Source organism: Cygnus atratus, chromosome 7 (genome assembly GCF_013377495.2).
Source record: "Cygnus atratus isolate AKBS03 ecotype Queensland, Australia chromosome 7, CAtr_DNAZoo_HiC_assembly, whole genome shotgun sequence".
Taxonomy (NCBI): Eukaryota; Metazoa; Chordata; class Aves; order Anseriformes; family Anatidae; genus Cygnus; species Cygnus atratus.
Window position 1 is genome coordinate 16,120,979 of NC_066368.1, and position 17,507 is coordinate 16,138,485.

Below are 17,507 nucleotides of genomic sequence, written 5' to 3' on the forward strand. Positions count from 1 at the left end.
CATTTTAATTACATCAGAGCCGGGGTCCAAGAACCTGGAGCAACCAGCCAAGCTGAGTGCCTCAGAGCTTGTGGCCCCAAAATCTGTCTGATCTATGGAGGTTTGGACTATTTTCAAAGCTGAGATTCCCTTTGCAGAAAGTGTCAACATTTTGATTTACCCTCTGATTAAGAGAAAAAGCAAATTTTGAATGATCAAAATCCTTCATTAAACATTTGCTCTTTCTCATAGTTAGAGGGAAAGAGCAAAATACCAGTTGATCAAACTCTTTCATTAAACCGAACCAGTTTTTGCCACAGTGGTTAACTACTTATCCTTACTGTACTTCTGCATCTGAGCCAAAATACCAGCAATAGGTACAAAATTTCACACATACTTTTCAGATTGGCTTGGCTGTGCATTTATGGCATTTCCAAGTTCAGGCCTTGGACAGTGTGCAGCCCTGGAAATTCAAACTGATAAAACACCACATCATTTTCAGCCTACTCATGCAACCTTTCCCTCAAATGCTAAAGGTTATCTATGCTGTCTTCCCTCAAAAGGAACAAAAGTTTGTGGGACAACTGTCTTCACAGTCGTCAACGTAGACACATCAAATACCAATGACAGGCATAGTATCGAAACAACTGTGTGTGTCAAGTTTTTTGGAAGCTGGAGGACCTTTTCTAACCAGTAACTACACACAGAAAAGCAAAGGGAGCAGAAAGACCAGCAAATAGCTGTAGATTTATTGCAGTCTACCTGTATATAACAAAGATTGGGCATCTGAATTTGATCTTCAAATGGATGAGCCACGAGGAATAACAGGATCAAAACATTTTACTATTTATGAACTGCAAGCTGCAACTTCAGATAACATCCAAGGGCACAGAGACAGGAAAAAAAAGAATCCAACATATTTATGTTCCTATGGAATTTTAAGAGTAACAACTGACAAAAAGGGTTTTCAGCAACACCACAGCTATCAGCAAGTATCAGAATAACACAAGTTTTTAAAAAAAAACAACAAAAAAAACCAACAGCTTAAAAAACAAACAACAAAACTTTTGTTGATGATGATTTTTTTTTTTTTAATTTTAATTTCAGTTTACTGCTTACAGTATGGAATCTTAGCTATATGTAAAAGTGGTTGATTTTGAATTCAGGAGGAAGACATGACTTACATCTTCTAGAGCTACAGCAGCTCTCTAGGTAAGTCACAAAGGTCTGTCACGTTATTCTAATATAGGGGCAAGGAAAACATCTCAAACAGATCTTTTACACATCTGCTACTTTGTAGACGCCATTTTTACCACCATTCCCTGGATTTAGCAATGGTATTAATAGTAAATACAGGAAATTTGATAGCACTAGAATCTACAAAAGTGGATGATATGGAGTGAAATTAAGGAGAAATGGAGACTTGGATGAGATTAATCATAGAGAAGAGGTGTGGAGGTAGTGACCAGATTACAAAACAGTATATATTTGGTGGAACAAACTTCAAAGTTAAAGATGATACTAAGTTTAAAAGCAGAGTGGTAGCATTTCATACTCCAGAGAATAAAGAAGTTTTTCCTTAATGAATATTCTTTTTGAAGAAAAGCAGAGACTCCAAGACAAGAGCAATTTAATGGGAGAACAGTCATTCCAATACCACATTAAGTCTTGACCACATTGAAGAGTTAAAAAATCCCATATCATAAAGCCTAGCTTCAGACACTCTCCTCACCGCCCCTCTACATGACAAAAATACTGTAGCTAACATCACCTGAGGTTGGTAAAGAAGCAACCAATAAAGTTTGCCATTCCTGAATCCTATTCCAGGTTGCTGAAACTATAAAAGTGGAGAAGCACTCATACTTCAAGGACAGCTACTCCTTCGAGAACAGAAAGCCTGTGACCTGCCAGCTACTCTAAAAATCACTGTAAAAATAAGTAAACATTGTATGTGACAGTAAGTCATACATTTATTACACTGTCATGAAAGCAGATGATATTCAGCTTAAGTGTTTAGAAATAAAACAGATCTTCCTTAGTTTGATCCACTAGGATCTCTCTCCATTTTACCCAACTAAAATGCTGTCAGAACTTGCTAATGACTGCCATACTACATCACAATTTTTTTATTCATTGCAAAGAAATGTCTTTCAAATCTCAGTATGTAGCAAACTGTAAAACATATACGCATATAAAAACTACAGTTCAGACAGTGATCTGATGATCACATTACATAAATATATAAATAAGAGTTTAAGCACTGGTTTCTGTTGCTCCAGATTACATCCAGATGCAATGCATGTTCTAACCAAAAATTCTTTGTGCTGGGTTAAGGGGTTAATGACCCTGGGCCCAAGACTTAGGGGTATAAAGACAACAAGTGACGCCATGGTTTTCAGCTTTAAAAAAAAATGATTTTTTTTTTTTAAGGAAAAGCCTTCAGCTTCAGCTTCAACTTCAATTCAGCTGAATTGACTTCAATCTGACTTATGTTTTACTCAGAAAAATAAATTTCCTTTTATGATCAAAATGGCTTAGTAGCAAAAGGACATCTACTTTACCTACAGAGCATATGACTCATTCATAAATCAGGAAAGTTTTACATTGAGAATTTTATTGGACTTTTTCATAAATGCATCATGCCATTCATAATCAGTGCAACAGCAATAATAATATCATAAGATGCTTGGAATATACAAGTTCTCTTTCTTCCTGATTGCTGATCAATGAATTCCTTCATTCCCTGAGTGTGGGAATCATCATAAGGTTTAATATCCAGCTGGTGTAAATCACAGCAACTTCATGCTTTGTTGGTATATACAAATGCTGATTTGCATAACTTTAGGATACAATTCTACAGAGGCACAGATCTGAACATCCATTCACCTTGTTATGAAAATGAGGGCTGTCAGATTACTGGTCATAAATTTTCAATTTTTTGCATCTCAGTTTTCCTACCAAAAGAAAATCCATGAAATGTCTCTTCATTTTGGAAGTGGGGAAAAATAAATAAATAAATAAATATAAAAAACGTTAGTTTGATAGTTGCACAGTATCTTCAAAAACCTACAAATATATGAAAGTTATTCACACTGCTGGGAAAACTAAATAAATAAATAAAATCAAGGCTGAAGAATAATTTCATCATGTAACTTTGTAATAAGTCCCTGGAGGAAATATCCATTCCTTTTGTTCCCCTCTTGGAAGCTATGTAATTGATTCCTAACTGCTGTGTTAATGTTCTCTATTCCTGTCAGAATCCCTCTGGAAACACATTAAAGCAAGCAGGGTTCTCTCTTGGTGCTACCCTGTGAGCACTGGAATATGGGATTGTCCAAAGTGCATCATAGTTCAGGCAGTAGGCCACAGTGCAAGCTCCAGTGCCAAAGGGCTAATAACTATTAATATAGAAGAGTAAAATATATCAATTTATTTTTCAGAATGTAGAGCAAACAAGGAAAATGTTGCCTTTTATAATGAAAGACTATCTTATTGGTACTGTTGCATTCTGTATTTTAGCATTGTGAAAGCTTTCCTTTAAGAAAGTAAGATTTACTACCACAAAGAAATGTATATGTTCATGTACCTTATGAAATGCATATGTTCATGTACCAATCTAAATTTAAGAGAAGGTACAGATAAAACATGTTTCCAAGTGCCTAACTAAATGTTTTTGAAACAAAAGCACTTGAATTACTGAAAGGAAGATTTTCTAGTTTTCATAACTAAATTTAAAAAATTTTATCACGATTTTATCACAATTCCCTGAAGTGGGAATCAAGTCACTAATTATTTGTCATCACTTATTCTAAGATCACCTTTGACTTGCTGACCCTAAAAATAAATCAACTTTGGCAGCCACACATCCCAGACATATAATTACAGCAAACTTCTCCTCTTCTATGGGTCATCACCTCAGGTTTCGCAGCTATAAACACTGTTGCTGTATTATGCAGACTGCTGACTTTATAACACACTGGGTGGCAGTGTGGAAGTCATTTTGTTCAAAATGTCCTCTATGAGCATCTCTTCATGCAAAATTGCAAAGTTAAAAATGCGGGGGAAAAAAATAATCTATGAAAATAGAACATTTGATTTTAATAGTAGAATACTTAGGCAGGGAGGGAGTTTCTCTCTTCCTGTTTATTGTTTCATATTTCATAATGTGTATCTGCCTTAGGCATGGTTTTCTTTCTTTGTGGAAAAATTAGGTTATTTCTGAGAGTGCAGCAGAGAAAAGAACAATGTTCTGCTGTGTCAAGACATTGTCAGGACTTCTTGTTGGAAAAATTGTAGTATGTCTATACCTAGCAGTAGGAAATACGATTTGGATTTAAACTGTGTCTGGGATTAAATGGGAATAGGGAGGCTTAGGTATTATTTTGCTTGGGAAAAATAAAAACCTCCAAAGTAAACAGAGCCCACACAGAAAGGAACATTTGATTCATTCATATCATTCAGTTGATATATGGATATCCTAGATTAAGGACTTTGTGGTCAAGACAGTTGAAATTTGCCTTGTAGGCCTGGATTTTTTTTTTTCCTTTGTCCTTGACAGATAATTCTTGTAAGGAAAACATTCTAAATCTACCATCTCAGTTCTACCACTAATTCTGTTTCTTCATTTTTGGGCAGTGCAGTGAAGAAATATAACTTGAGACTCAGACATGCAGAAATGGTTGAGACTCAGTTACAGCTGACAGCTTTTGGAAACACGTCATGGATGTATTCAGTTCTATGTATTTTGCGAAGTTCTGAGGCGGATGTCCAATAGGATGAAACTGAGGCCAGATGCTGCATACAGGGAGCCCTTCCAATCATTGGGTTTTTAGGGCCTTAAATCTCTCTCTGCCTCAGAATTCACTTGGGAATACAAAAGCACCTTTCTTCCCAGAGGGCACTGTGAATATAAACTCATCATTTTTCTGTGAAACATCCTTATTAGCCCACTGAAATTCACATGGAACTCACATTTTCTTTCCCAGAGGGGTTTGAATGGTAAGTCAGATACAAGTCAGATATAAAGCCTAAACACAATAAAGAAAAAAGAATACTGATTGATGCTGCTCATGAATGAATAGAATGACATTTTGCATCACTGAATGCATCAGTGTTCTGGGAAAAGAAGCATGTAATAATACATATTTGTATCCCATGTAAGCAATTTTTGCTACACACACAAAAAAAAACCTGACGTTTCTTAACTGCTTTGTATTTCACTAGTGCAGTTATCTGTTACACAGCATGATATATTTAATACATATTAAACTGCAGATAAGAACATTTGATATATTATATTTAGTTTCTTTTATATTTAAATGCTTTCAAAATATAAAGACAAGCAGACAGTGACATCATCCCTGAGTTCATGAAGAAAGTTCTGCCTTGAACATGTAATTGTATATTTATCTATTATGCGATTTAATATTTTCTTCTGAAGCATCTAGTATTGACAATTGTTGGAAACAGGATATTTGACTAAATGGATCATTAGTCTGATCATTTCCCTAGGTTTCTGTGTGAACTGAGGATTCTCTAGCATCTGTGTCTGACAAGTGCAGATGGAGACATCTGAAATGGGGTGAGGGCTTAGATCACTGCTGCATCTCACAAACAATGAGAAAATACTGTATGTAAGCAGAGATGTTAAAAGCAGCCTCCATTCTATAAGGAATACACAGGATAGATTAATGTAAAAATTGGCATGGTACTTTTGTCTTCCCCTATAATGACATCAATAAGTATCTTCAATATTGATTTTGCTTCTTATTAAAATGTTCTTTTACAAATACAGACATTAAGCCAGATAGACACACACACAGACACAGATTTCTAGGTTGGAAGAGACCTCAAGATCATCGAGTCCAACCTCCGACCTAACACTAAGTACTCCACTAAACCATATCACTAAGCTGTACATCTAAACGTCTTTTAAAGACCTCCAGGGATGGCGACTCCACCACCTCCCTGGGCAGCCCGTTCCAATGTTTAATAACCCTTTCGGTAAAGAAGTACTTCCTAACATCCAACCTAAAACTCCCCTGTCGCAACTTTCGCCCATTCCCCCTCGTCCTGTCACCAGGCACGTGGGAGAACAGACCAACCCCCACCTCACTACAGCTTCCTTTAAGGTAACTGTAGAGAGCGATAAGGTCGCCCCTGAGCCTCCTCTTCTCCAGGCTGAACAAGCCCAGCTCCCTCAGCCGCTCCTCGTAAGACTTGTTCTCCAGACCCCTCACCAGCTTGGTCGCCCTTCTCTGGACTCGCTCGAGCACGTCCATGTCCTTCCTGTAGCGAGGGGCCCAAAACTGAACACAGTACTCGAGGTGTGGCCTCACCAGAGCCGAGTACAGGGGGACAATCACCTCCCTAGACCTGCTGGCCACACTGCTTCTTATACAGGCCAGGATGCTGTTGGCCTTCTTGGCCACCTGAGCACACTGCTGGCTCATATTCAGCCGACTATCAACCAATACTCCCAGGTCCTTCTCGGCCAGGCAGCTTTCCAGCCACTCATCTCCCAGCCTGTAGCTCTGCTTGGGGTTGTTGCGCCCCAGGTGCAGGACCCGGCACTTGGCCTTGTTGAACTTCATACAGTTGACCTCAGCCCATCGCTCCAGCCTATCCAGATCCTCCTGCAGAGCCTTCCTTCCCTCGGGCAGATCGACACACGCACTTAGCTTGGTGTCATCTGCAAACTTACTGAGGGTGCACTGGACGCCCTCATCCAGATCATCGATAAAGATATTAAAGAGGACCGGCCCCAGTACCGAGCCCTGGGGGACACCACTTGTGACCGGCCTCCAACCAGATTTGACTCCATTCACCACAACTCTCTGGGCCCGGCTATCCAGCCAGTTTCTAACCCAGCGAAGCGTACGCCAGTCCAAGCCCCGAGCAGCCAGTTTCTTGAGGAGAATGTTGTGGGGAACGGTGTCAAAAGCCTTACTGAGGTCAAGGTAAACCACATCCACAGCCCTTCCCTCATCCACCAAGCGCGTCACTTTGTCATAGAAGGAGATCAGGTTCGTCAAGCAGGACCTGCCTTTCATAAACCCATGCTGACTGGGCCTGATCGCCTGCTCGCCCTGCAAGTGCCGCGTGATGACCCTCAAGATAATCTGCTCCATGAGCTTTCCTGGCACTGAGGTCAAACTGACAGGCCTATAGTTACCCGGGTCTGCCCTCCGGCCCTTCTTATAGATGGGCGTCACATTGGCTAGCCGCCAGTCAACTGGGACCTCCCCCGATAGCCAGGACTGCCGATAAATGATGGAAAGCGGCTCGGCCAGCTCCTCCGCCAGTTCTTTCAGTACCCTCGGGTGCATCCCATCCGGCCCCATCGACTTGCGCACATCCAAGCTCCTTAGCAGGTCGCCAACCATTTCCTCATGAATAGCAAAGGCCACATCCTGCTCCCCATCCCCTTCCGCCAGCTCAGGGCACTGGGTATCCAGAGAACAACCGGTATTGCCGCTAAAGACTGAGGCAAAGGCGGCATTAAGCACCTCAGCCTTTTCTTCATCCTTAGTAACTAGGTTTCCCCTCGCATCCAGTAAAGGATGGAGATTCTCCTTAGTCCTCCGTTTCGCATTGATATATTTGTAAAAGGATTTTTTGTTGTCTTTAACGGCAGTAGCCAGGTTGAGCTCCAGATGAGCTTTGGCCTTTCTAATTTTCTCCCTGCACAGCCTCGCTACATCCTTGTAGTCCTCCTCAGCGGCCCGCCCTTTTTTCCAAAGATTATAAACCCTCTTTTTTCTGCTAAGCACAAGCCGCAACTCTCTGTTGAGCCAGGCCGGTCTTCTTCCACGCCGGCTCGTCTTTGGGCACGTGGGGACAGACCGCTCCTGTGCCGTTAAGATTTCCTTCTTGAGGAGCGCCCAGCCTTCCTGGACTCCTCTGCCCTTCAGAAGACTCCTCTGCCCTTCATAAATACAGAGGTCAGAATATTTGCAGCCAAAAGCATTTAGACTAGAATTACTACCATTTAACCAAGACTAACAAGCCTAGCAAAACAACTCCACACAAACTTCTGAATGCAGAGCTTTAAAAGCAGAATGATCGCTGATCCCCATTTAGTATCATACCCACAGAAACTTCCTCAGAGCTGGTACCAGTTAATATTGCTTTTTTCCTTCAAAATGTCAGTACAATGCCCATTGAAATTGTGACTGTGACACAGAAATGACCTTTCATTCTGAAACAGGATAATAAAATACCTTTTTCAAATGCTTGCAGATGAGTTGTTCTCCATTTTGTGAAGGTTGCACAATTCCTTCCAAACGCCAGTGTCCAACATATGTTAATTCTTAAGTTTCAGAAATTACATCAGCCATGGCAAAGACTTCCAGACATACTTGTTGAGATTGAATCAGGTTGTAGCAGGGAAACTAAATCTTGTGAAGATGGGACTGTTTTACAGGTAGGGACTCAAGCTAAAATATTTTAGATACCTTAACATCAAAAATAAACTGAAAATACATATGCAGAAATAAAAATGTGGTAACTTAATTCTGAGAGCAAACAGTACCTTTCTTTTGTCATATAAGGCGTGGTTATCCAACATCATCTTCCTTTCATGAGTAGCATATCTTCGCAAATCACGTCCAAATTGCTGTAAGAGACACAACAGATAAGAGCAATTCTGTCCAACCAAAATTGTTATCCTTTATACTAGAGTCCCAACAGCAAACCAAATAATAAACGAATATATGAAAATTATCTCTACCAAAAGACTATAGTCTGAACAGATGGATCATCTGAAAGAACAATATTTTGACAGTCAATGGTCCATCATTTCAGTTGGCTAGTCTGAGAAAAGTTGGGTACTATAAGAGAAACCAAGGCTATGTACAGTTTACTGTGGGCTCCCACAGTAAACTAGGTGAATTATCTCAACAGGTAGCAGGAACTGAGTGAAGTAGAGAAAGATAGAGTCCTTTCCTATAAAGGGCCTCACAAAGTACATTTTAGAACAGACAACCACCTGCAGAGAAGAGAAAAGAGCTTTTAAGTAGCCAAACACTTTCTGGATAAGATGAACCCCAAATTCTACAGGAGTTGATCCAAAATCCAAGTAAACACATTTTATTATCTCAAATCTGAAAAGTCGCTGAAGTAACTCATCAGCTCAGCAGGAGAATACATCAGCTGCAGCATTTTGGCTGGTCTAAAACACCCTGCTTCCAATTAACCTAGGTAGAACAGAGTGGCAATGCACCTGTACTTCTTCTAGCACATCAGAAGGCTCATTCAGAGCAGGCTTAGGAGCTCTTCATTATACTGCATAATCATTCCCTAACAAAATGGGCATCAGAGGGCAAGCATGTAGAACAGATCACAAACTAATTCTATGTGGAGACAGATTAATCATTTGAGTTTTGAGTTTGCAATTATGTTGAATTTATTTTGAAAATATTGTGCTGTTTTATATTATACCCACTAAAAAAGCAATTACACACTAAAATGTCTATTATGGAAAGTAGCTATCATTTGAAGCTTTCCTTCCATATTAGAATACCACCTGAAACATTTTATTTTAGTTCAAAGCTAATGAGTAAATTTTAATGTTTTATCATTTTAAATAATTTTTAAATGCTCAAAATAGAAACAAAAGTTTCCTTAATCCAAATGAAAAATATCAAATTGTTTTCAATTTTCTATGAAAAAAAATAAGTTCCAAATAAGAGCATTTCTTCCTCAAATGTTAAATGTCCTGTAAAATCTTTATAATTCTGTGACACTTTCCAAATCGTCTCTTTACTCAGTAACTGCTGAAGTCACTTGTTAACACCAGTGTCATGTAAAAAGACAACGCAAAAGACTGAAAATATAGCTCTTCATTCCATGAATCTAAACACTAAGCTTCAAGGAAAACAAATGTTAACTGTTTTAGAGAGAAATCCATAAATGTCAGTGAAGAGTTCATCAGCTTCAATCTAAGATCGCTGGTTATGAAAAGTGATGTGTGGAGAGAAGGAACATTTTATAAAATTCCATGAATTCTGAATAGTCCTGCCAGTGTAACAATAGGTTAGCGATGCTTAGGAAAAAAAAAAAAAAAAAAAAAAAAACTGTTGTGGTTACTTACCCTGGAGCCTGTCCAGCCTAACAAAGCATATGCATATTGCTCAAAGGGGGTTATGACCAGATCCACACGGATTGCCTTCCAGTCTTTGACTTCTGCCATATCAATTTTTTTTGACGTATTGTAACTGCTGTTGTCTACTCTTGGCTTGTATAATTTTAAAATTGCAAAACATTTTTGAAAATGATCCATGGCATCAACTTCTCTGCTTGGTATCTGTTCCTTTACAAATGTTGATTCAATGATATCACAATACAGAAGTAAGCCCTAAAGAGAAGACATTGCTCACATTGAATTGCTGGATTGACTTTACTGAAATTCCAGACTTTCTAGACAGTTATCTTAAAATATCTTGTAAAATGCAGTTTTAGTAAACACAGAACTGTGAATGGCAAAATCTGGTCTAAGAAGAGACATAAAATAGCCATACGTAACTTTTGGAAAAACACCAGCCAATTCTTAGAGAGAAATCTTCAGTGGTAGCTGTCTGATAATGGCAATATCCTACCCTGTACTAAGGAAACAGTATTTGCAATTCTTCCTCTCTATCATTTCCCCCTAAGACTTTATGGTTGATGTCAACAGAAATTTTGGAGTAGAGACTGATGCTTTCTCACAAGGCAGACATCTAGAAAAACACATTAGTCCAGAGAACAGTCTTGCTGACAGCCTCCAAAGAGAGCATTTGCACTGTCTGTTATGTGAGATTTCTTTGTGACAAGGTCTGGAGTCACCAGAGAGTTGGAATGGCCTTGCTCATGCCTTTTGTTTGAAGGGACTACACCAAAAAAAATGTTGAACCTCAGTAGCCAAATTTTATTAAAATATAAATGTGATTTTCTTTTAAAATATTTTTTTCCTTGCAGTTCAGAGTGAGAATAAAAATAGAAGTAATAGAGTGTTGTAAATTAATTCATTCTAATCCAGAACTGCAAGAAGAGCTGGGTGGAAGGGGCAGTGCTTTCCTCCAGCCTTGCTCTGTAGCCAGCAAACTTTCAACAACTCCTGTGGTTCCAGTGAACTATGCATTATCTCCCCCTAAGGTCCTTAGGAAAAGCATCTTTCTGTAATTCCTCATGCCTGTCTCTGTGCTTGTTCTTTGCGTTTATAAGCACCTTCCAAGGCTACTGATTTCCTGGGCATTTCAGATTTACTTTACACTCACAAAGCTTCTTAGATCTTTGGGATCTAAGGGCACACGTTCCATTGCTCTCATGTGAATCTCCCCCCACCAGTCAGAAAACTTCTCACCCAAAACACAGTACCTGGGGCAAGACAAGGACCAGCCTCCCTCTCTCTCGCCCAGCATATCCTTTTTAAAGAATGCAAAATATCAAATACACAACAACAACAACAAAATAAATAAGGGAAATATTATCAATCACACTGCTTCCTTCAGTAATCCTTTCAGAGTAGAAATGGAGCTTGATACAATGCTCTGTATCACTGAAACCGTCTCTAGCAGGAAGACTCAGCTGGCAAAAAGATTTCACTTTCTGAGAGTGGTTGCACATGATGAAAACACTCAGATGGGTACCTGACTCCTGGTACTCTCAACCTTAATTTAGATTTTATTGATTCATAAAATATAGGAGATCACTGTGACTGCCTCCGCTGAGCACCAGATTACACAGACAGCAGAGACTTCTGAGATTTGCCTTTGCAAATGAAATCCAGCTTTGTTATAAAGGTTAGCAACAATAATGCATACCACTTCCTCCATACGTTATCAAGTGTTTAATCATTATTACTAGAAGGAAAACTACTAAGCTGAATTTATTAACCATGCTTGGGCAGATGAGCTTTTTAGTTTTCTCTTCAAGACAGCAGGCCAATCAACAATTGTCAGGTTGTCAGCATATCATATATGCTGATATATATTTAAACCCACACATAGATCAAACTCAATTGATCAGAGAACTTCTCTCTGATAAGATGAATAGAGTGTTTCTTAAAAATTCAATCATCAGGATTGTTTTATGTCCTTGGATCAAAGTTTGTCTCACCTCTGAAGTCCCTCAAATGTTTACACATCCTCCTTCCTCTTGTCTAGCATTTTTTATTTTAGTCTCACCTTAAAAAAATAAAACGGCCAAGAATACTTCCTGAGTTTTAGTTAACATATCACTTAATATAGAATAAAGAATAATCATATTAGCTTCTTTTTGTTGTTGTTTTGTTTTTCTTTTTTAAATATGCAATATTGAACTGGGATCATGTAGTAGTTTTCTTTCATGGTTATCAATAGCTAATTATAATGTTCTCCATGTCAGGCGTCTTCAAACACAGGTAACAATAAACTGATTTTTGGAAGGATATCTCCATATTAAACACCAAATTTAAAAATATGTTATTTTTATTTTGTTTTTGATAATATATCGCAAGTTGTTAACTTTATGTGGTAACGTTAAATATCTTAGAAAATAGTTTACAGCAATAACATTACTGTTATTACTATTATATTACTATAACAGAGGTACAATTCTGACCAAAAAAAAAAAAACATAACAAAAACAGTTAACAAGATATAATTTCCATGAGGAGACACTAATAGGTATTGTTTTATTTTCAGCTTCCAGTTTTGTTTCTTTTCTTTTTTTTTTTTTTTTTGATGATAGTTCCACATTAACAATCCCATAATTTTGGTAGGGATCACTCACAAGCTGTTTTATTGGTCACTGTGCCAGCCCCTTTAATGATAACTATTTCCTTTTCATTGACATTTCTTCTCTTCTTTGGAATTTTTCCTCAGCTGAAGACTGCTATAAACTAATCTAAGAAAACTCCTTACGTAGCTCCTCGGATTACTCGTTTCCTAGTCTGCTGATTTGAAAATGCTTAATTTTAGCAGGTGTTCTCTCACATCCATCATTAAAACAGCTAGTAATTTTTTCTTGATTTTACTCCAACGTCACAAGGCACTGATGCTTACAATTTCCAAATATAAACTCAAAACAGCTGTTGAATGTTAATGCATAACTGCTTCTAATCTCACCCACTCTTACTGACAAACTATGCCTGACTTCAGATTAATTCTTTTTTTAATCTTTTGTTTGGTTGTTTGTTTTTAATACTAAAAAAAATTATTTTGATCTCATTGATCACTGACACTTAATTGACGACTTCAAACCTTTATTGAGCACTGACATTCTTCCCATTCTCTGTAAAAGCTTTTAGCCTCTTCATCAGTGACATCTCTTACTTATTTTTCATTTCTCGTCTTTGAGATTTGGGACATTGCATAGCACATCCCAGAAGAAATCCAAATAATTTATTTCCTAACAACTAGAGTAGGCTTTGCTAAAGTGGACTTTTTATTGTTCCAGGTACCTACATTTCCCACACCCATATGCTGATTGTAGGTAGTGTGTTCAGATCACTAGTTTTGCACATTTACCTCAGTCTATATCAATGCTTCTTTGCTCTAATGAAATTGAATTCTCTTGGTGCAAAGAATTAGGAATTCAAGCCCATCTTTCTTAGATGGACTACAAAAGGAATGGAATTCCTACTGTAGGTGGGTGTTCTTAGTAGGATTTTTGTTCCTGACCACCTGATAAATCTAGGAAAATACAGACTGCAGTGGCTTCTCCCTTCACAGACAAGCACCTAGCTAGTGTCTTGTCTCAGCGAGATCTGTGGACATGCACACTTGGCCATCAGTAACTATTCCTTGGATTTTAAACCTGCAAGCTCTTGAGGAGATATGATTATGTATTACTACTACCTGTGTGTCTGCAATAGATAAAATGGCATTGATATAAAATCCTCAGGCTTTTTAAGACATCTTTTGGGTGATCTCTTCTGCATCAGCTTTGCTTAATTTTCAGAGTCATTTTTTTCAGCTTGCTACTCATTACAGAAATATACAGTTGTAAATGTAAACAGAGTCAATTTGACGTCTTTGCAGTACTACACACACTAAAAATGTTCCCTTTACCTAAAAATCATCCTGGATACCAGACCTACCAAAGGTCCTGCCTTTGAGTTCTCCCAGCTGCTTTAGAAGTACAAATTCCATCTATTAAATCACAGCATTTAAAGAGAGTTTTTAAAGAGTTTTCTTTTAAAACTATTCCTATTGCCATGTTTAGGAACTTCAAGGCAATGCTCCTTGGGGCACCTGAGATTTAACATCAAGCAAATTATGAAGCATTTACAACAAATCAGTACTGGAGACTTCCTATTGCTGTTTTCCCTTGCTGACTAGGCCACATCTTCTACTTGAATACATTTTAAGTATTTGCAGATGGTTATGGTTAGCAAAAGTGAAAGATATTTAGGGAAGATATTTTAGAACTATATATCTCTGGGTTATCTTGTAGTGTTTTTTTCAGTGTTTATTGGCTGGGCAACTTCTAAAGCTGATAGAAAGAGCATAAGATGAAATACCCTGCTGTAAATATGCATTTCAACCTTTAAAAAAATTGCAATTAGGCAACAATTACACAAGTGCAGAGTCCAACAAACAGTTGAAACCAAAAACAGATTCAAAGTCAGGTTACTGTTTTTAAATAGCAGCCAAAGCCTAGGTCATGTTCATTGTGATAATGTTTCCAATTAATCTGATTTGATAGAGCACTGGATATCACTGTCACCCCATAAAGTACAGTTGAAACAGCACTTCTATACATTTTGAAAAAGTATGACTTGAAGGGGCAGTCAGCTATGAAGTTTGCATGAAGTGTTGTCTACTGCTAGCTGAAAAATGCAGCCTTCACATTAGTCTGTCAGGGAATCTGCAGCTGTTTGCAAATTTCTGTTCGATCTACACAACATAAACTGCTGTAGACCTTGTTTACGCAATCAAGTTTTAAAATGTGGGCATTTTCATGTCTCAAATTTACAACATCATCAAAATCAAATGTATTTTTTTAGTTATGTCAATACCCAAAGAATTTCTTCCTTTTAAAATGATAATGCACGTTTACTTAAATAGACTGAATGCTGGCACATCAAAAGTATTGATATTGGAGTAAATGTTTGATCAAATTGAGGAAGTGTGAATTTTGAGAAGAATATGTAAACAATAGCTGAGGAATCAAATATGGTCTTTAGCATTCTTTGCTATTTTTAATTAAATGAAATGCTATCCCATTTTTAATGTTACAAACAGTCATTATTCCTAAGTATTGGTAGGTGGGTTAATTCTGTTAAAGCAGAGTAAGACTATTATATATCAACGGCAAATATAATACAATACGTTCTTCTGAAATATATATATGCTGTTGTTCTTAATTTCCTTCTAAGATGGTTTACTGAAGTGGAACAGTATTATTTTCACTGAAATACCTATAGCTAAACTGAAATAGGATGTAGGCATGTTAGTTCAAGGTTGCAACCCAGAAATATCCCTATCTAGGTGAGACAAATGGAATTCTATAAAGTTGAACAGCTCAAGTAACTGATGCCTGGGAGCAGTCAATGCTGTTAGAGTGAGGAATCGTTAGAAAATGACATCAAAGGCTTGATCAGCAATATAAAACTTTACAGCTGCTGCCTAATCATACAGCTGCCTTGGTCCCTTTGATGACAATTTTTTCAGCTTGAAGTTCCCCATACAGCAGAATGATCTAATTCTGGGCATGTCCTGAACAGCCTGCTTTTGACAGGAATGTACAGTCCCGCACCAGAGTTCAGGAATGATGTTTCCCTCTTTCCATGCCACGAGCATTTGCACTGGTGAGTGACAAGAACTGATGGATGGGTAGGGACATATACATACACATGCATACATACTTACCCACATATAGATAGACAGTACACACCAGACAAATCAGGCTTCATGAGAACTGCCACTGCTGCCAGGATCCTTACTTAAAACATACAAGGCAGTGGAACACTTCTGCCTACTTTATGCAATAACCCCAGAGCCAGGACAATCATATTCAGCCCCATCCTCTGCCTAAGAGGTTTAAGCCAAGTTCTCTCAAGTCCCACCAAAGTACTCGAGCCAGCATGCACTAGTTTATTTTAGGTAAGGATGTCCTCAGCTCCTGCTGAAACTAAGCCAAAATGCAACAAATAAATAAAATAAAATAAAATAAAATAAAAATGTAAAAGGTGAAGCAACATTTGCTTACAAAGGAATGAATACAGGCCTGCCTCTTTATAAGCAGAGAGAGCATTCATCTGAAAGAAATAAGCTCTTTGCTCCAGCCTCACAACTGTTTCTGTATCTAGTCTTAGAAACAGGTTTTGTTGCTACTAAAATCCAGCTGTCACTCAATAATGAAAGTGCTGCTGTTCTGTGAACCCTGTTTACAAACAGCTACTTCCAGCAATGAAAAAGCCAGACTAGTTGCTTGTTCATCACCATACACATCAATGGGACTTCAAGCCTTCCTTTTCCTGACACGTTCACCTCAGCAAGGGTGAATGATAGAGTCTAACCCAGACCACTAAACCAGACCACAAAACGTTAAAATAAGTAAGCATAGGAAGGCACCGATATTCCCATTTTCCTAAAAGCTCAAAGAAAAATGAAATGGCAATGTGGGCTAATGCAACATTACACTTTCATGAAAATGAAAGAAAAAACAAATGGAGAGTACAGGAATGCCTGCAGTAATGGCATCTCTTCCTCTGTCAATGGTACATATCTAACAGGAACAGTGCTAAATACAGCTACATAGGTTTTTATCAAACAATAAATCCCCCTTTACACAGCATGTGAATGAAACTGCATTGACACAGATGGCTCAGCCTGTTTGCCCATGGACTTCCAAGCTCTAACCCACAGAGGAAGTAATTTCTTACTTTATGAAGTTTCTTGGAATCATTAAAACCATAACCTGTGTACTGCATTGCAGCTTTTCCATTTAGCCATTCTTCTTTGAAGTTCAGGGGAGACTTTGTGTTCTCTATTCCTCAGTCCATTTATCCCCGCTGCTGCTGCATCAAAGAGCACAATGGTGTTGATTTAACCACTTAATTTTTCAACAGCTTTCAATGGAAGGATCTTGTTACATTAAATTTTTTGGCCAAGAAAAAGGCCCTTTTAAACTATTTAAATAAGGATGGGGTTCATAGTTTAGAAGTTAAACATTGCAGAATCCTTCACTAAGAGCTGTTGAAAGGAAGTCAACATCATGACCTCAGTGACATTCTTTGATGAATCTGGACTTTGAAGCAGTAGCACAAAAGTGGAAAGCTGTGAAACAACCAACAGGTGTACCATCAAAAATATAAAAGTGCTTTAGGTTTTTTTTTCTTTTTTTTTTTCCTTTCCCCTTAGAAATCAAAGATAAAAAAGCAAGAGGAGTATAATTCCTCTCTTTCTTTTTGTATTTTCATTTTGCTGGCAGCTAATTTTTTTAGTAGTGACAGTAAAAGCCTGCATATTACAATGACCACAGCAGAGAGGCTGTATAACAAGTGTTACAAGCCCCCAAAATTCTGGAGAAATAACAAAACACAGAAAATCTGTGTTCGTAGT

The 17,507-nt window shown here is 38.0% G+C and overlaps 1 protein-coding gene across 1 annotated transcript in view; it reads right to left on the reverse strand.

Annotated features, from left to right (window-relative positions):
- The window catches only part of DNTT (DNA nucleotidylexotransferase), a 90,982-nt gene that overhangs the window by 16,956 nt on the left and 56,519 nt on the right, over window positions 1-17,507 (reverse strand). Inside the window, exons 9-10 of the mRNA XM_035540898.2 lie at window positions 10,073-10,336; window positions 8,513-8,596 (exon numbers count right to left, since the gene is read on the reverse strand). Coding sequence (XP_035396791.1) covers window positions 8,513-8,596; window positions 10,073-10,336 — 348 coding nt within the window. The remainder of the gene's footprint in view (window positions 1-8,512; window positions 8,597-10,072; window positions 10,337-17,507) is intronic.